The sequence below is a fragment of the Telopea speciosissima genome, chromosome 10 (assembly GCF_018873765.1).
Source record: "Telopea speciosissima isolate NSW1024214 ecotype Mountain lineage chromosome 10, Tspe_v1, whole genome shotgun sequence".
Taxonomy (NCBI): Eukaryota; Viridiplantae; Streptophyta; class Magnoliopsida; order Proteales; family Proteaceae; genus Telopea; species Telopea speciosissima.
The window spans coordinates 11,034,282-11,054,459 of NC_057925.1; the positions used below are offsets into that span (position 1 = coordinate 11,034,282).

The window sequence follows — 20,178 nt, forward strand, 5'->3', positions numbered from 1 at the left end:
TACAAGAGGGGACATAGTCGCCTTACCCCAACCGAAGGAGAAAATAATAACTCTCAAACACTCAAGAAGACCCAAACCCTTACACTTACATCAGTAGAGAAAACCAGATAAAAGCTTATTTCCTGAGGACTGGCAAACCAGTTTTATCTTCCCAAAGAATTCGTCCAAGGCCCCCTAGGAGCAAAGACCCAACATGGAAAACACTATTGGAAGTCATCTCGTGGGCCAAGTTAGCAAGCCAATCGGCTCCTCTATTGCTTTCCCAGAAAGCAAAGGTGATGGCTGGTCGAGTGGAATTACAAAACATTATGATTTCCTAGAACTAGTACCACCCCTTTCACAAATTACATTTCTTCTGATTTTTCATATTTACCAGCATGGCCGAGTTTGAATTAACCACAAACTCCGAAAAACCCAGGTCCAAACACATTTTTAGCCCATCTCAAAGAGCTCTCAACTAAGCCACCGAGTTAGTGCATTTCCCATAAAAATTCGAGAACGCCATTAGAACCGCACCTTCCCGGTTCCTAATAATTCCTCCCCCACCACCAAGACTTGGATTTCCTTTACACCCACCATCTACATTTAATTTGACAGCTACAAAAGGCGGGAACCAATAAATAGGGATAGGAGGTCTCCGCTTAGGAGGGTTATACTTTAAGTTAAAGCAATTTAAAATTAAAGACTCTCTGCAGCTAGCCGATTGCTTAAAATTTAAAGGATAAGGAAGACTATTCACCCAATCCTTGATTTTCCAAATAATAGTCCCCGTCGTGCGAAGCCTCACCATGTCTTCTGTTACTCCTTTCTCGCCATAGCTCCCAAACAATAAGAGAAAGCAGAATGCTAGTGATAACACCACATAGGCTTTTGGAGTTAGCAAAATTCTGCCATAATAAGATTCTACTCCTTACATCCTGGGGTTGAATCAAAACCACATCAAAAACATTAGAAAAGTGAACCCAAACCTTAGTAGCAGTACCTCCCTCCACCAGACAGTGGTTTACCGACTCCCTCTTAGGACTTCCGCAGCACGAACACTTGGACACAAGTGGAATGTCACAGGACATCAAAGAATCATCAGTGGGGATCTTTCCGTTAAGAAGTTGCCAAGTGAAAAAAGTAATCTTCATTGGAAGGAAACGATTCCAAATCAATCTAGCATAGGGTGTTAGGGGTTGCTGCTGTCTTATTTCATTCCATGCGGATTTGGTGGTGAACTGCCCATCACTAGAAGGAGTCCAAACCAGCCTGTCATTCTTGTTGGTACTGATAAATTTCCCATTAGTTATGCTATCCCTAACCTCCATCGCATCGATTTGGTTTAAGACCTGTGTGTCCCACGAACTATTCTCTTGGACAACATCCTTCACACACAAAGAAAGATCCCCCGATAGGGCATTATCCACAAAGTCGATCAGGGGGCCCACCACAAACCAGTTGTCCAACCAGAAACTAATGTTGCTTGAACCGAGCATCCACCTGGATCTATCAAGAAGGAAATCCTTGTATGCTAAAGCATTTCTCCAAGATTTTGACCCACTTCTACTAGGCTCTACCATAACGTAATGAGAATTCTTGAAGAATTTAGACTTAAAGAAAGTACTCCACAGGGAATGTTCTGAAAAATACACCATAAGCCCTTTAGTCTCAAAGAGATGCCAACATCTTCCAACAACCTAATACCCAGACCCCCTTCCTTCAAAGGTCTGCACCCCTTTCTCCAACTCACCCAATGACGACATTTGCCCCATTTCGAACTTCCCCAGAGGAAATCAACACAAATACCATAAAATTTTCTAAAGAGTAAAAAAGGAGAAGAAAACCCAAAAAGACCAAGCCCATGGGTCCAGACAAGGCCCAAAATCAAGGAAAAGTGACACTACGATCCCACGGCGCCGTGGACATTTCCATGGCACCGTGGGGGCCCACCACGGCACCAGTGTACTTTTTCCACGACGCCACGGAGGGCTGTGACATCAGCCTGCTGACGTCACCCATGGCGCGGTGGAAAAGTCCCCCACGGCACCGTGGATATCTACACGGCGTCGTGGAGGACAGACCCTCCCCTATAAATAGGAGGGTCCCCCTCCCTCCAAAGAGCAAGCTTTTCTCGGGTAAGGAGACCCTCCAGGGTTTGTTTTGCCCCCTTTTCACCCTCTTTTTCCCCGTCTTTCCCTCATGAGTATGTGAGTGAGTGAAGTTCTTCAACGTGGGTAGATCCTTCAGTTACCCATCCAAACATAGAGCGATTCTGCTCTTAGGTATTGTTATCCCGTCAGTGTACGGATAACGAAAAACCCCCTTCACAACCGTTATTCTGTCTGTATACAGATAACGAGAACCTCTTATATAACCGTTACGCTGCCTGAAGTCTGAGTAACAAAACTCATCTCGTATAGCCTCATTCTGTCTGACAAGAGAGAGACAAGTCGATCGTCCGTCTCCACCTGAGCCGTGGGACATCACATATTTCGCACTCGGTGCGCTTTCATTTATTTTGTGTATTTCTTTACAGGTATCCTTCTCTTTCCTTCTTATTATTTTTTGACATAATGTAGACAATTAAAGTAACTCGTTTTAGTGTACATAGTAAATGATTTTTCTTTCTTTGTCATGATTAGTGCATCATAACTTAGCCTTACATGTTAGTATAGGATATATTATTAAGGAAGAATATTCAAAAACCAGCATCTAGTAGAAAGATCGGTTTATCCGAGCGAGGTGGGTGTCTAACACCTTCCCACCCTCGTAACCTGACTACTTACCCTAAATCTCTGACCAGACCATATGGAATCACGTAGCCCTTTCCGCTAACCCCGGATGGGGCTACACTTAATGGGTCATAGGCCCTAATCCTAGGTGGCGACTCCATTTCTTTATAAAGTATGATCCCAATCCCCATGATGATATATCGGAACGATACGCCGTTATTCATCGAAGACAATCATTGTCGCCAAGAGGCTGAGGAACCTTCATCCTGAGGACCATGATACTTACATACACCATAAGCCCTTTAGTCTCAAAGAGATGCCAACATCTTCCAACAACCTAATACCCAGACCCCCTTCCTTCAAAGGTCTACACACCTTTCTCCAACTCACCCAATGACGACGTGTGCCCCATTCCGAACTTCCCCAGAGGAAATCAACACAAATACCATAAAATTTGCTCACAACCGCTTTTGGCAAATCCAAAGTAACAATAATATGTATAGGCATTGAGGCAAGCACATGCTTAAGAAGAGTAACTTTGCTTCCTACAGACAGAAGTTTTCCTTTCCAACCTGCAACCTTTGTTCTGACTTCACAACCCCCTTCAGAGCAGCTCTCTATCCACATCGTTGATGCTCAGAGGGTCCTAGTCTCCATAAACTGAGCTGACTGTCCTGCTCTGTCTCCACCATGGTTATCACCCTATGGCTACAAACACATAAATCTCAACATCTTCGACCTTATGTCTCCAACAGCTGGACCACCTATAACATGCACATCTAATTATTTTCTATTAACCATGGCTATATGGAAATGAAGCAATAGAAAGAAAAATAAAATGATAACCCACAAGTTTTTAACATACCAAGCACTCAAACAATCTCAGCTGTACTTTCTCCATCACGAGTTGTTAAAATTTTCAATTCTTCCATAACACCATTAAATGTAGTTTCCACCTGAACCAATATCAAGCTAATTATAATGCGTTGCTTGAATTTAAGCCACATCTCAAATTCAATTTCAAAAAAGATACTAGAACAGGATCAAATATTGAATACATTCCCACCAGCCACTAGCACTAGTTATTCCATTAACTTATGGAGGAATTAACACAATACCATAGATGTAAAAGCAATTAAACTAGTTAACAATCTCACCAATGGATATGATCATTATCTAATGGAGGATAATTAATGTTAATTAGTGCAAAAACAATTTATGATTTATGAAGAAATTTGAAAAGGGAATCCATATTGTTTGGATAGTGGAAGCATCATTGTCTATGGTTGTGAAAAAGAATATAAAGTAGGGCAGGCTTTGATGTTACAGGAGCAGATAACCTTGAAAATACCCCAAATTGGAGAGAGATGGTTGTGAATTGGGAGTGGATTGAAGTACTTGGGATTTATTTTTCGTTGTACTATGATAGTGGGGACCTGTCTCTAGGTGAAAACCATCCATGAACAGAGCAATTCAAGTATCCATAAGTTGGTTCTTACCTTTTTAATATGTTCTGCATCCAAATTTGGTTCACTATTTGATCTCAAAACTTATAAGCTTCTTGAAATAGTGTATTAGTGAATGAGCTCTAAGAACCCTTAAAGAATCAAGGTATCTTAAGAAAACCTTGAATCTTCTTTCAAACTCAAGGTTTGGGAACAAGTATCTAACCTTAAGTCGTCATTCCCGAAATCCCTCTCTGCTTGGAGTTAAAGACCTGAAACTAAATCCAAACCTGTACCTACTGTCTGGTTTAGTTTTAGAGGTTTGCTTTTATTTTTGTATCAAATTATTTGGTCTGTTATTAGTTGCATTCAAGAGGGCTGGGTTGAAGAAGATAAACTCTTCTTCTTGCAAATGGGAGAGATCTCCCGCCTAAATCAAGTTCAGTTCTTTGGCCTCCCCATTACAATCGTGAGGTTGAAGAAGATAAACTCTTCTTCTAGCAAATAAAGCCATAATAAGATACCTTAAAGAACCAAGATCTGCAGTCTTTCTTCCTCAAGTTAGGGTAAGCGTTTCACCGATACTCGCACTTCGCCACCTGGGACTCACATTTCACCGCCTTCACTGGAGGTTGCATGTTATGAATGGGAATCAAGGGGTAGGACAGGATAATTAGTTAGGATTATTGGTTAGGTTATTAGTTAATTAGTTAGGATTATTAGTTAGATCGTTTGTTAAAGAGGATTGAATTGTATTGCCCTATAAAAGGGGATCTCACTGTATTCATTGGGTATGAAGGAATTAATCAAAATCTCTATCTCTATCTTTGTTTCTAGGAGCTCGTTGCCCTCGAAGCAGCTTTATCTACTTTCCTTTCCCCTTCTGCAACCCCATCTTCCATTATCCTCCACTTCTCTGTAACAAAACCGTTACATTGCAAGCAAAGTTAACTCACCAACACCGGAGGTTTCTCTCTGCCGAAGGAGTGAAGAATGAGAGATGATGGAAGTTCTTCGTTTTCGAGAGGATTGGGGAGAGAGAGAGAGAGAGAGAGAGAGAGGTAATGAGATTTTTGGGGAACTAGAAAAGTTTTTTCAAACTTAATCATTGGATGATCACAAGCCACGTGTCTTACATCGGCTAGGGAATCGTAGGAACCGTAGGGTGTCAGAACCGTAGAGGAAAAAAATCCGACTTTTACTCACACACACTAGAAGTGTAGGGGAGAATGATAGGGAGAGGGGGGGACACACAATATACAAAGTCGATCCATTGACCTCCCCTGGTGCCTGCTCTTCAAGCGGAAGCTGCAAGCCAGTGCATTGTTTGTCTCTTTCTTTCTGATACAAAGCCAGATGTTGAACAAGGCAAGGCCGAGGTGGTATTAGAGTGAAATATCACTATTTCGTATTAAATTGATTAGTTTATAGAAGTTACAATATATAGGCACGTCATAGGCTCGGCCAACAGTGGCTGTTATCATATGTGATTCAAACTCGTCACATATGTTAACAACTAGATTACATAAGGAAGTTCAAATACAAAAGGAGATCTAGAGTTTAAGTGCAAAAGGGAATCAGAATTGGACATGGATTCTAATTCTGTTGTTACACCCCCTCAAGGTGAAGGGTCGGGGCATCAAAGCTTTAGCTTGTCATGCATGAATTGATAGCAGGCTGTTAGTAAAGCCATAGTGAGAATGTCAGTAATTTGATCATTGGTGGAGATGAACTGGACATTGAGTTTGCACTTTGCAACCCTATCACGAACGAAGTGAAAATCAATTTCTACATACTTTGTGTGGGCATAGAATACGGGATTGGCAGACAAGTAAGTGGCACCAATGTTGTCACACCATAAAATAGGAGGAGATCGTAGTGGCATGCCAAGTTCATCAAAGAGGGACTCTAGCCAGATAAGTTCTACGATGGTATATGCTAGAGCCTTATATTCGGATTCAGTAGAGGAACGGGTGACTGCCTTTTGCTTGCGAGAAGACCAAGGGATTAGGTTATTTCCAATAAAAATAGCATAGCCCCCAGTAGACTTTCGATCCTCACCACTACCGGCCCAATCTGGATCAGTGAAGGCCTGAAGAGTGGTGTTAGAGTTGCGATTCAGGAGAAGACCGTGACTGATAGTGCTCTTAAGATAATAGAGATTCCAATTGACCATGGTCCAATGCTCTTTAGTTGGAGAGTGCATATGTTGGCAAGCACGATTGACAACAAAGGCAACACCTGGTCTTGGGAGAGTAACATATTGTAAAGCCCCAACTACGGAGCGGTACTGAGTAGGATCCGAAAAAGGTGCACCCCCTATGAGAGATGGTTTTAGCATGGAAACCATAGGGTTTGGACCAGTTTGCAGTTAGCCATTCCAGTGCGGGATAGAAGATCCCCAATATAGTGAGATTGAGTTAGCATAAGACCTTGTGATTGCTTTAATGCCAAGGAAAAAATGCAGGGGCCCAAGGTTTTTGGTGGAGAACTCAAGGGCTAGTCGATGGAGAAGCTTGTTGACTTGAGTAGTGTTAGAGCTGGTAACCAAAATGTCATCAACAAAACCAGAACATAGAGACTATGATTACCAGACCGACAAATAAAAAGAGATGGATCAGTCTTGGATGCCTGAAACCCAACCTGAACTAGAAACTGAGAGAGCCTATGGAACCAAGCTCGTGGGGCCTGTTTGAGACCATAAAGAGACTTGTGTAAACGACAAACATGGTTTGGGTGGGTGGAATCTTCAAAGTCTGGGGGCTGAACCATAAATACCTCTTCAGTGAGGTTCCCGTGGAGGAATGCATTGTGAACATCGAGTAACCGGATGGGCCAACCATGACTTATTGCAAGAGCCAAAATAGTTCGAATAGTAGTGGTCGTGACCATAGGACTGAATGTCTTGGTATAGTCAACTCCCTATTGTTGATAAAACCTTTGGTCACAAGACGGGCCTTATACCATTCTAGAGAACCGTCCGTTTTCTGTTTAATCTGATAATTCCATCTGCAACCAACCAAGTTCATGGTAGGTTGGCAGGGCACGAGAGATCAAGTGCCATTACGAAGTAAGGCATTAAATTCCTCAGACATAGCTGTCCCCATTCCTGCACTTTGTTAGCCTGTGTAAAACAAGTTGGTTCAAGAATGTCAGTAGTCGTGGTGGTGTGAGCCTGTGGATGTCGGCGGGTGCAGAGTTACATGGGATGAGGGGTAGGCACGGTGCAGGTGGAAGGAGGGGCGTTATTGTATATGTCAATGAGAGTTCGGGTTCGGGAAGGGGGAGGTTCGGGTGTGGTAGGGGGAGATCGGTAAAGGGTATTAGGGGAGGGAGGAGGAATGGATGGGGTAGAGGGTATAGGGGTGAGGGGTGGTGATGGTTGGTAAGGTGAGGGTGACAACGATAAGGGAGGGGGAAGTGCTGAGAGATGAGGGAGGTGAATAGGGGCAATAGCCCATGGAGTGGTAGATTGGGGGGAGGAAGAGGATGGTGGTGTAGTAAAAGTAAACATGGTTTCATCACACTGAACATGGCGATAAATGTTAATTTTGTTGGTGACTAAGTCAAGGCAGCGGTACCCAGTATGAGAACCCAAAAAGACACAAGGGGTAGAACGAAAATCCATTTTATTGGTGTTGTAGGGGCGCAGATACGGGAAGCATCGACACCCAAAAATACGAAGGAACGAATAGTCCGATGGCTTATGGTGGACTAGCTGAAAGGGACATAAATTATGAGTAACTCTAGAGGGCATTCTATTGTTGAGATAGACAACAGTCTTAAAAGCAAAATGCCAGTAATGACAGGGGTTGGAACTGTGGGCTAGCAGAGAGAGACCCGTGTCAACAATGTGGCGATGTCATCGCTCTACTAAACCATGTTGTTTATGAGTGTAAGGACAAGACACCCTCAGAGAAATCCCAACTAAGGAAAAATATTGGGAAGAGTACGATACTCACCACCCCATTCAGTTTGAATAGCTTTGATTTCACGAGTAAATTGACGTTCCACTAGAGATTGGAATTGACGAAAAATATTGGAAACATCAGATTTAAAAGACAAGGGATAAAACCAAATATATTTACTATGATCATCCATGAAAATTACAAAATATTTATGGCCATGTATGGAGGGGGTGGGAGAGGGCCCCCAAACATCACTGAAAATAAGGTCCAAAGGAAATAAACTACGAGAAATAGTTTTCCCCAATGATAAACGATCAGACTTGCCTAATTGACAAGCAGAACAAACTTGACTTAGCCGTGTGGATTGACACGGTAAATTATTAACACATGACATATGACGAAGAAGACTCTCATGTGGATGACCTAAACGATGATGCCAGCTATCAATGGACGTTCTTTCAGAGAGACTTGCAGAAGGAGTGATGGGAGTGGACGAAAGAGTGTATAAGCCATTGTTATTCGGTCCGAAAAGGAGCACCGCCTTGGTTTTGGAATCCTTGACAAGAAAAAAAGAGGAGTGAAATTCAAAAAATACATTATTGTCTTGTGCAAATTTTTGAACAAAAAGTAGAGGTTTGGTAATGGTAGGTGCATGTAAAATATTAGAACGACGAAAAAAAAATCAGAGTGGAGGGATGGAAGGGATGCATCACCAATGTGTATAATAGGTAAACCCTTACCGTTGCCAACATGGAGTTGATCGTTATCGGAGTAGTCACCGTATGTAGAAAGAGAGCCAACGTCAGGGGTAACATGGTGGGTGGCACCGGTGTCGGGATACCAGGTCAAAGCCTGGAGGGGGGAGGTGGGGGAAGAAGAGGGGGTTGAGTGTTATAGGTTGCGGGTTGGGTAGCTGTGGTGTAGGAACGGTGGGTGGTGGTGGGGGACAGATGGTGCACCATTGGTTGTTGCTCTGGGAACAGCGACCACGGCCATGGCCACCATGACCACGGGGGTACCTGTGAGTGGAGATGGTTTGATCAGATGGATGGGGTTGGATTTTGAGTAAGTACAGAAGGGACGAAAGTCTTCAATTCAGGGAGAAGACCAGGGGTATATATGGACTTTGAAGTCCTCAGGTATGATAGTCTTGCCGGCAGCTTGAAGTTCATCGGCGATGGAATGAGCTTGTTGAAGAAATAAAGCCACGAATGCGTCAGGCTTTTGAATAAGCTCATTGAGAGCCAAATTGAGAGACACAATGTGAGTGGTAGAGATGGAGCCATAGGTGATGTGAAGCGCATCCTAGAGAGCTTTGTTGGTGTCGTTGCCAATAATGAGAGAAAGGACCTCGGTAGATAGGGAGCTTGGTGAAGGAAGTTAAGACTTCATGACTTTGGAGCAGGCCTAGTAAATCAGTGAAGGAAGGAGGATCGAGAGAGGCGTTAAGGTGGATTCTAATTCCGTTGATAGGTTGCAAGTGGGGACACCACTGGTATTCCACTATGCAGGAGTAATAGAATGAGGACCAAGGTTCAAAATCTATGTATCAATCTCAGTAGCGATCATGGCCAAAACCTTTTCGGATCGGTCAAAATCGGCCTGGATTGGTCAAAAGCACTCAAAATCGTTTTTTTATGGATCAGCTCCTGTATCGGTCAAGATCAATAGATGTTGTGCTATCGGATTGGACCGGCCGATATTCTTTGGACTGGTATCGATAAGTATCAATCAAAATAATATATAAAAATAAAAAAAACACTTTAAAAAATCAAATAAAATAAAATAATTTATGTTTTCCTCCGTGAAAAAATTACATCCACCTCCCTAGAGGGAGGGAGTAGGTGTAATTTTTTCGAACTACAGACGGTTGAAGTGACGTTGACACCTGACATGATAAATATAATATCTTATTTAAAAAATGATAAATATAATACATTATGGTAGATATTAAACTGTGACGTTGACATGATTAAGTATAAAATAATATAATATTAGTCATAGTCTTGAAGTGACCACTGGAGCACTAACTACTGATAGGAATCAGACCTTCAGAATTAAATATCGTTATATACTTTTTAATATATATTTTGAAGTTCTCGTATATATATATTATGAAGTTCTCGGATTGGATCGATCGATTTAAACGAGAATCTTGATTCAGGTATCATTTCAAGAGATCGGCCTGATCTTGGGATCGATCTCAGCCGATATTAATCCGATCCAATCGATATCGACCAATTCGATCCGAGAGCTTACGAACCATTGAGGACACGTCCAAACAAATTAAATAATTTCGTTTAATTTCTATTAAGATTTGGGGGATTTGGTGTCAGCTATTTATTATGTTTTGTTTTTTGTGTGGTCCATGTGCCAGCTATTTTGATACGGAAAGATGGTGATCTGTAAAGGCTAAATAAGCCATGATAATATTTGTATTTCTCGTTTCCCCCAAAATCCTATCACTTTCTCTCATCTATTCTCTTCTGTTTTTATTTTTTGATAAGGAATCTATTCTCTTCTTCAGTGGTTCTTTAACAGATGCCATCCTTGTGGGGGGTATGAACTTCACATCATATCTAGGACTCTATATAAGTGGAGTCAAGGAGGAATCTTGAAAACTCATAAGATCAACAATGGTATTTCTAGGCGGCTCTCCTCTTTACTTTGTTCTGATTAATGTCTTCCTACTCCTTATTTTCAACTACTCTCTTTCCATGAATGCATTACTATTCGATGATGCCAATTACATCAATAGGCATGATTTCCCATCGGATTTTCAGTTCGGTGCCGCATCATCTGCCTTCCAGGTAGTAATTTTTATCATTTCCGGCCATTGTCGTTAATGATGTTCTTATTAGATATCTACTAATTAATTTTCTCTTCTGATAAACATGTTTGTGTATGTGTATGTGTGTGTGTTTCAGTATGAAGGTGCATGGAATGAAGATGGTAGAGGCCCAAGCATCTGGGACACTTTAACTCATGAACATCCAGGTCTCTCTTTCACTCAAAGAGGATAAGCAAAAGCATCTACCACAAGAAAGCTCTTCTCTACCTAAAGCTAGGACAACGGGCAGCCTAGCTAAATCAAAATTAATGCCGGATTTGGCTCCTGTGCCTGCAGTGGGGGAGTTGGAGCGTTCAGCACCCCCTATGAGTAGCCGGGCTGCAAGTGCAGCGCCAAACTTAAGGGGTGCAAGGGGGTGCGTTTTGATCGCCTTATTTTGCCCAAGCGCTTTCTCCGAGCAAGGGTAAGGCGGTCAAAACGCACCACCTTGAACCTGACGCTGCACATGCAGCCCGGCTGCCCGGCACAAGATCTTTTTCGCTCTGAGATCGCTCCACTCCACCAGGCATTCAACGAATCCAATGGTAAATATTTCATATACTCTATTTTAAGTCCGTTTGGCTCACTCACCCGATCAGATTGAGTAAACCTGACCCGATGAAAACCCTCGTTCCTCCTCCATCTTCCCGGCGACGAACGAACGAACGAACGAACGGCGTAAGTTCCAGGTATCACACGTTATCGGATATTTCAAGCAGAGAGAGAGAGAGAGACCCAAATGAAACAAACCTATTCGATAGGACTCTTATCCTCTTGTTCCTTCCTATTGATGGATTGTGGCTTCGGAGGGTTACAATAGCTGCAATTAAATGGGAAATCAGTTTCGAAATAATACTGGAAGTAGTAGAAGGGGAAAAGGATAAGAGTCCCGCCACAGCTGCACAAGATTCAAATCCAGTAGAAGAGGGTGCGGCGAGAGCTTTGTCAAGGTCCACTATTTCTGAAGCCTCGCCGTCGGTCACTCCACGCAGCTTTGTCTCAAGAACTTTTTCAGGGTCTACTATGTCTGAAGCTTCGCTGTCAGTCACACCTCTCAGCCAACCTCCTCATCTTCTTCCTGTTCCTCAGAGTGGAAAAACCTTGAGAAATAAATATGCGTAGATACATGGAGAGACTCAAAACGGGAATTTGAAGAGAGCATCTAGCTCCCCTTCTTCTTCTTAGGCTTTTCCCCTGCTTCCATGGCTGCTTCTCTCAGGGCAGGGCAGGGCAGGGCAGGGGCGGCGCGGCGCGGCGCGGCGCAGGGGGTCGAGGTTGCAGGGGTTGAGGCGATGGTCAGGGCGGCAGTGGTTGGGAGGTGGAGGTGGAGGTGGAGGTGAAGGGGTGGGTTTGGGGGAGTAAGGATTCGGCTCGGATAGTACTATATTTGCATCCGCATTCAATTAGCTTTCGGACCGATCCGGATTGGATATTTTATCCATTTACATGTAATTATAGCTTTTTGGATAACTATAGTCTATTCGTATCTGTATTCGTTTAGTTTTCGGATGGATTCGGATAGTTCTAAACGGATATGGATACAAATACGGAAACGGATTTTGACTATTCATTTACATCCCTATGTGGGAGGGATAAATTCAGAAATTTAGAGCATTTTAGAGAAAGAGGTATCCCAAACATCAGTTTTCAAAAATTGGATACCTAAAACAATTTTTATGAAGACACCTGAGGTGTAATTTACCCAAAAAAACAAAATAAGAATCATAATGATCTTTGTTGTTCAGGACGACGGCAATGAAGTAGCTTCAGAATCACTAGTTCCCATCCAAGGAATTTTGTTGTAATCGAAGGTGACCTGAACATTTAATCGGGTCTGAATATTTCTCTCTAGATTTCAAGAATAGATACCCAAGAACAGTTTGCAAACCGTCTTATTATCTTCTTCCTCGAACCACCTTGAAATTTTAATTGAAGGTAATGCTAATGTTTAATCCATGGCTCTATATACATCATTCGTCGCAGCCGTTCAAAATGGCAAGATGAAGTTGATATCCTTAGAGCCAAACCCATTCAAGAGCAGAAAATGTAGAAAGCCAGAAGGGGGGGGGGGGGGGAATGAAAAAGGAACAAGGGTTTTCATCGGATCGGGTTTATTCAATCTGGTCGGTTGAGAGTCAAATGGGATTAAAATATAGTATATAAAATATTTGTCGTTCAATTCATTGAATGCCAGGTGGAGGGATCTCAGAGGGGTGTTGGATGCTCCAACTTCCGCCACTGCAGGACAGGAGCCAAATCCATTAATGCCTTATCTTACCACTTGGTTGAATCGATCTCTTTTTAGTAGAACATCCATGCAAATGATTAGACCGAGTTTCCCTCCACTTACGGGCGGGAGAAGGGGGAATGGATATTGAGAGGTATTTTGAAATATACTAAAATCTTAGGAGGGGTTTGTGAACCCTAGGATGGTGGGTGAACCATCCTCTATGAGTGGAGGAAAACTTTGTTTCGAAATATATATTAACCATTTAGATTTATAAATCTTTAGCATTTAATTTATAAAATTTGCCCATCATGGAATTGTGTGGTGGTTTATATGAACAGATGCCATAGCAGATAAGTCGAATGCAGATGTTACGGTGGATTTCTATCACCTCTATCGGGTATTGTAACACTGGATCTTACTTTGTTTTATTCTCAATTGTCGTTTTTATAGTCTTATGCTTGAATTTTAGTTTTGGCCAAATGTTTTCTGTGCCGGGGGCGCAGGCTGCACCAAGATATATGAGGGTGGGCAAAATGACCACCCTGCCCCCTGAATAGGAGAAATATCCAACCCATGTGTTTGGGCGTAGGTTGCGCTACGGCACAGAGAACATCAGCCCTTTAGTTTTAGTTACTTATTAGTTGTTTTGAATTTTCGGTATTTACTTATTAGTTTTAGTTACTTATTAGCTGGTACGAATTTTCGGTGTTTAGCCCAAAAAAAAAAAAAAACTGTTTTGAATTTTGAATCCTGAACAGTGCTGTTGTGTGTATAATATCTATCATAAAATTTTCAAGTTCAATTTTGAAATTTACTAAACCTTAGATTGGTATTTAAAAAAGAGTAAAGCTGTTTGTAACCAAGGTGCTTACAACATAAATTGTAACCTCATTTTTATGTCCAATATCAAAAACCAACTCTTACTTGCATCAGGGATTAAACTGCCATTTCACTTGTACGGTAGGGTAGAAGAAAAAGTTAAAATTCCAACCGTATGGGTATTGACGTACTTTTATTGCCATATGATGTAGACTGTAGAGAGTGGCCTGTAACTGCAAGTCTGTAATGGAGGAAGATGCTAGAAATGGCCGGAATAGGCCGGCAATCGGAGAAACCTTCCATTAAATGGTCGGGATTGGCCGGTTCTGTTACAATAGCTAGTTTTCCCTTGTTACTGGCTGCAAACTGCCGAAATTGACTGGAACCAGGAAAAGCATTGCCATGATTCTCTCTCTCTCTCTCTCTCTCACACACTCTGTTTGAAGCCCTCCCCCCTCATTTCAATGTTCAGAGTCGACGAAAAACCCAAAACTGCATTTTTCATAAGAGAAGAAAGGGCGCATAACCCAGGCCAAGAGAAGACTGGAAAAGGAAGTAGAACTGAGGATGAATCATCCATGGCCCTCAAGACTCTGACCCCTGTTTTTATGTCTACTTACAGTCTATCTTCTTCGTCTTGTCTTCTGTGAGTTTTCTGATTTAATCATCATCCAAACCCACATGAAAATTCTTCTTTAATTTTCCATCATATCTCCAAATGATTAAAACAACTGAAAAAGAAAGGGAAAAAAAACCCCAAAGCGGACACTCGATTGGCTATTTCTAGTGGTTATTGAGGAGGACAAATAAGAAAGAAAAGAGAGAATTCCACGGGGATTTGAGGTTTACCTCCCCCTCCAAAAAAAAAAAAAACTTCACGAACAAAGATTTGCAACCTATGATCTATTCACTGCTGCGTTTTCACTCTGGAAAGGTCACAACTCACAATAGGTAAGCACGAACAAAGATTTTCCGATGAAAACCTTTAGCGCTCGTACTGGGAAAAAGGGCTACTTTTGTTTGAACGAAAAGATCCTTCTCCGTTTTTGTTTCTTCTTTCTGTGTTTTCTTTTCCGTCTTCCTGGTTCCCTTCTCTTTTTTGTCTTGCTTTCCTCTCCGTCTTCCTCGTTCGTCTTCCCCAGTTTGATTTGATTGGAGTGTGTAATTCCCTTTTTATCCTTTAATCTGGCGAATCTTAATCACTTAAAACCATTTTAGTTCTCTTGTGCGTAAACTACGTCATTGACCTATATATATAAAAAGTGGAACTATACTGAGGGGTATTATAATCTAGTTAAAAAGTCTGTTTGTAACCTTCGTAGTTACAAACAGACGCACCGAAAAAAAAAAAGGGAAAAATATATATAGACTTGTTTGTCCAATTATTTTCTACCAAAAAATGTAAATACTTTGTACCTCGGTATTTTTTTTCAAATATATATATTTTTTTTGACCTTTACAAAATTGTAAAAATTATTATTTGAATATTTAATTGTGAAAAAAAATATTTCCTTCTTCCTTTTGTACATTTTCTTATGGAGATAGTGTATCCAATGCTAACAGGAGGATGTCCGCACAATGAAGGATATGGGGATGACCGCTTTCAGGTTCTCAATCTCGTGGTCTAGAATATTACCTAGTAAGTGAGATGATCATTTGAATTTTAAAGGATCAACTAGTCCTTCAATATAAAGATGACAAAATTATGAAAGAAGAATAGTGTTCCTTGATTAGATGAAATCAATTCAGTCTAACCTTTTATATGTTTTGGAGCCAAAGAATAAAACTCCACAATTTACTGTTCTTGGATGAGAGTAGTACTAGAATGGATGACCTCCTGGGAACTCCTTGTGTTGCAACCATTTTTTTTATTCGAAGTATATGTATATAAATATATATCAAGCTATCGAATCAAATAAATTCCCTTTTCTTTTGGTGAAAACCGACTAAACTAGAACTAGATTAAACTATTTTGTAATTCCATATGGTCTTGGAACTATAACTCAACCTTGCCCTACTCAACGAAGACCGAGATGCCATTTCTTTGTGAGTAACCTGTTAGTCCCTATCATTGATGGCATTGCCAAAGGTGTCAGGGCCTTCTTGGTTAGATTGTAGATGTCTTTTTTTTGTCTTCTGGAGTTTTTTTTTTCTTTATATTTTATTTTCTTTCATTCTTTAAAAGAAATGATCTTTAGCGGAAAAAAAAATACAACTCAACCTTGCCAAAAAATCTGCACAAGATGTTCTCAAAGTTTTTTGTTTTCTTTGTGTAAAATAATTCAATATTTACTTTGGTTTCCCTTGAAATTTTTTAATTTTCAGATGGCACACTAAGCGGGGGAATAAACGCTAAAGGCATCAAATTTTACAGTGACCTTATTGATGAGCTTATGAGAAATGGTTCTCTCTCTCTCTCTCGTCTCTTCTCTTCTCTTTGCATTTTTCTTATATATTGGTTATCCATCGTCTGCAGGTCTTGAGCCTTTCGCAACTTTATTTCACTGGGATACTCCCCAAGCCCTTGAAGATGCTTATGGGAGTTTCTTAAACTCTAGAATCGTGTAAGGAACTTGAGCCCTTTATTTGCTAGGCAGTACGGATGGGGTTTCAAATTTTGTTGATGGGGGTAGACCTTGAGATCCCTTGCCTATAAATCAAATTTCAGCACAAAAGGAGTTCTTTTTCTTTTTCTTTTTCTTTTTTGGGTAAAAGAACAAAAAGAGTTCACCAAGTGGAAAAATAAAGCCTTGAAAAAAGAGGGCCTACAAGTGGGTCCATGCAAATACATAGTTAGCTGAAAATACGGGGACAACTTCACATACATGGGAGTGTATTTGATTGAATTTGGGTATGAAATTTGGCGCATAGATAATCCATAAAGTGAACCATCCAAAAAACTTTTATTGAAACATATATAAATGGGGGTGAATGTTCTGAGCTGACAAAGTGGGGAGCCATGGGAGGGTGAGAGACGGTTCATAAATAGTACAGGGAGGGGAGGAAAGAGAGAGAGAGTGTTGTTGTGGCCTAGGCCACCGACTTAGAAACTTTTCCCCCTACATAATTAGGGAATTGGGGGAAGAGGCTAATGGGAGCTCAAGAGAAAGCATAACAGGGGTCGGTTGGTTTCTCTCTCTCTCTCTCTCATGGGTATGAGGTTGTCATTCCGCACCATCATATGTCAAGGTGCAAGAGCTACGCTTCCAAAGTCTATTTTTGATCATCTCATTTGTATACATGCAGGAACGATTTTCGAGACTTTGCAGATGTGTGCTTTCAGTACTTTGGTGACCGAGTGAAGAACTGGATGACCATAAACGAGCCATTTTCCTATGTGATGTATGGATATGGTGATGGAACCTATGCGCCAGCCCGATGTTCGACTTGGCTTGGTTGCAGTGAAGGGGATTCATCGACGGAGCCATATATTGTGGGCCATAATATACTCCTTGCTCATGCAGCAGGAGTTGATCTGTATAGGCGAAAATATAAGGTGCGTGCATGCATGACTGGCTATAAAACTATTGATTAGTTACCGTTGAGAGATTAGTCCCACATCGGCCACTAACAAACCTATAACCCCCATTATACACCTGGGAGTCCTTCCACCTAACAGTTTGAACTTGCAGGAATCTCAAAACGGCACGATTGGAATAGCCATAGAATTTATCTGGCCGTTGCCTTACTCCTCACACTTGGAAGATATTAATGCCTCCCAACGATCTGCTGATTTCACGTTTGGATGGTAAGTCTCCTCCGTTTACAGTTTAACAGTGAGATCTCTCTCTATTTAGTTTTTATTTTTATTTTTTAATTTGTTATTGTGAAGGTATATGGACCCAATAACCAATGGCGATTATCCAGAAATTATGAAAACACTTGTGGGTGAACGGCTGCCGAAATTTACTGCAACAGAATCAAAGATGTTAAAAGGGTCTTTTGACTTCCTGGGATTAAATTACTACACTACAGCTTATGCTTTCAATGTTCCTCCAGCCGACCCCAAGTATCTAAGCTATCAAACTGATGGTTGCGTCAACACCACCGGTATGCAGTTGAAATCCATACATCCAAGCATGGAACCCTAATATTAATGGAGTTTAATCATAGACTTATAACTCCTACTCTTGTTAATTCAATGCCACAGGTGTTCGAAATGGCACTGCAATTGGTACACCGGTATGAGCTTTAATTACCAATTTACCTAACCCTGTGTTATTTTAAGTGATGAAAACAATCAAATCCAAATCCTCTTCAATCACCCAACCAATGGTGGGGAGGACTTGACATGGACGGTTCATATTATAGTGGTGAACAGTCATGGTTGGTCCCATTTGTTGAATCCGGATTCTCTACTCATGTAGGGTACCACCCCAAATGGTTAAGGCCAATGAAGTGAAATCTCCACCACATTTGACATGGGTCAGATAGGTAAAAATTTCATTTCATTGGCCCTTGCTCCTATGTGGGGGAGGCACTCCACTTAGCCCTCCCTATTGATGTAGTTTCCACATTTTTGTATGGAAAATGCCATTCTGGGGAGCCCTAACTTTTCTCATGTGGCATAGTAATCAAATTAATAATAGTGATGTTGCATTTGATTTATTATTATTATTATTTTTTTTTGCAGACTGCTTCACCATGGGTCTATGCATATCCAATGGGCATTGGACACGTTTTGAGTTACATATATGGGAAATACAACAATCCTCTTATTTACCTCACCGAGAATGGTAAGACTAATTAAAGATCCATCTTTATTTTTTTTTGTTAAAAGATCATTTATATTAAAGGAAAAAAGATTAAAAAGAATACAAGCTAGACTGAAACCGATGCACCAACAAAAATCAAGAGAATCCTACCAACTACAGTAAAGCCATCAGTGGGATGGGAAAGCTAGCAACATTAACATAGGAAGTTTTAAATTTCATTTCAAAATCAATTTTCAATGAAGTTAATTTCTTAATTTTGGCTACCCATGCAGGAGTTTCCCAGGAGAAAGCCCCAGTATCGAAGTCCCTCAATGACACCGACAGAGTGGAATTCCTCAAAACTCATCTATATTACCTTCACAGAGTCATGAGGTAAGTATCTAAAGCAATCCCCCAAATGCCTATATAATATCCAAAAATCTCTACTCTTTTTGGTTTAGGGGAAAGAGTGGTGTTAGAAAAAAAAATATCATAAAAATGCCAAAACAAAACAACACAGAAAAGTCCTTCCACCCAAAAGACCTATCTGAGCTACTTTTACTTATGGGTCAGATACGATTGTTAAGAATTCTCTCTAAGTAGTTTTTCATGGTGCAATAATTAATTATTATTAAGATTAACCAAAATTTAATCCTCGTTATTTGGTTGTTTTACAGAGAGGGCGTAAATGTAAAAGGATACTTCGTATGGTCTTTGCTTGACAACTTTGAGTGGAACTATGGTTACGCAACCCCATTTGGAATTTACTACGTTGATTTTGAGATGCAGCCGCGTAGCCAGAGGCGGATACCAAAGGAATCAGCTAAGTGGTTGAAAGGCTTCCTAAGAAATATAGATGATATGAAGCTTCATGTGTCTTCTATGTAGGAAATAGAGCAGAGGGGTGTTTTGGTCATTTGCCTCTCTCTCTAATCTAATATTATGTATGAGTGTATGCAGAATAAAGGGGATTAAGGAGGAATCTTCTCTCGTCTCTCTCTATGTGAAGATTGTGTGTAGGTGTAAACTGACTGTTTTGTTATGATATTGACGTTGAAAAATACATCTTAATAATTAAAAGTTTGCTTCATCAATTGCAATTGTGTTAGCTAATTGAGTTGGTTTTAAGAGTGTAAGAATAGAAGAGAACAGAAGAAGATAGAAGCATAAAATTAAAGGGGGGGGGGGGGGAGAATGTAGTGGAAATTCGTCCCGTACTAATTGGTACCTATGAATTTAAAGTGTATTATTAAAATAAACATGGAAAAGTAAAAGATTCGAAGACATAGGATTTACATGGTTCGTTGCGATGGTCTATGTCTACTGTGCAATCTCACAGAACTCATTTTACAATTCGAGGAAATGTACAACTCTCAAACCACACCCACAATATTGTACGTAGAATCCACTGAACAACAAATCTCACTCGTAGTATCACCTTCACAATCTCCCCAAAAGGAAACAATTATAGAGAGCAATACACATTAAGAATTCCTAAAGTTAAAAACATAACCCAACCCAACCCAACTTAAGAACAT

General features: G+C 40.8%; 2 protein-coding genes across 2 annotated transcripts in view; one reads left to right on the top strand and one right to left on the bottom strand.

Moving 5' to 3' along the window:
- LOC122643221 (sugar transporter ERD6-like 7) overlaps nucleotides 1–20,178 on the bottom strand; it is a 79,020-nt gene that overhangs the window by 19,077 nt on the left and 39,765 nt on the right. The gene's annotated exons all lie outside the window — the stretch shown is intronic.
- LOC122642155 (beta-glucosidase 24-like) lies at nucleotides 10,704–19,528 on the top strand. The gene is made up of 13 exons (XM_043835580.1): nucleotides 10,704–10,877; nucleotides 10,995–11,064; nucleotides 13,466–13,524; nucleotides 15,510–15,585; nucleotides 16,272–16,349; nucleotides 16,423–16,510; nucleotides 17,193–17,442; nucleotides 17,579–17,694; nucleotides 17,779–17,996; nucleotides 18,097–18,128; nucleotides 18,580–18,682; nucleotides 18,934–19,033; nucleotides 19,318–19,528. Exons 1-13 carry the CDS (start codon nucleotides 10,704–10,706, stop codon nucleotides 19,526–19,528), a joined length of 1,575 nt encoding a protein of 524 aa, XP_043691515.1.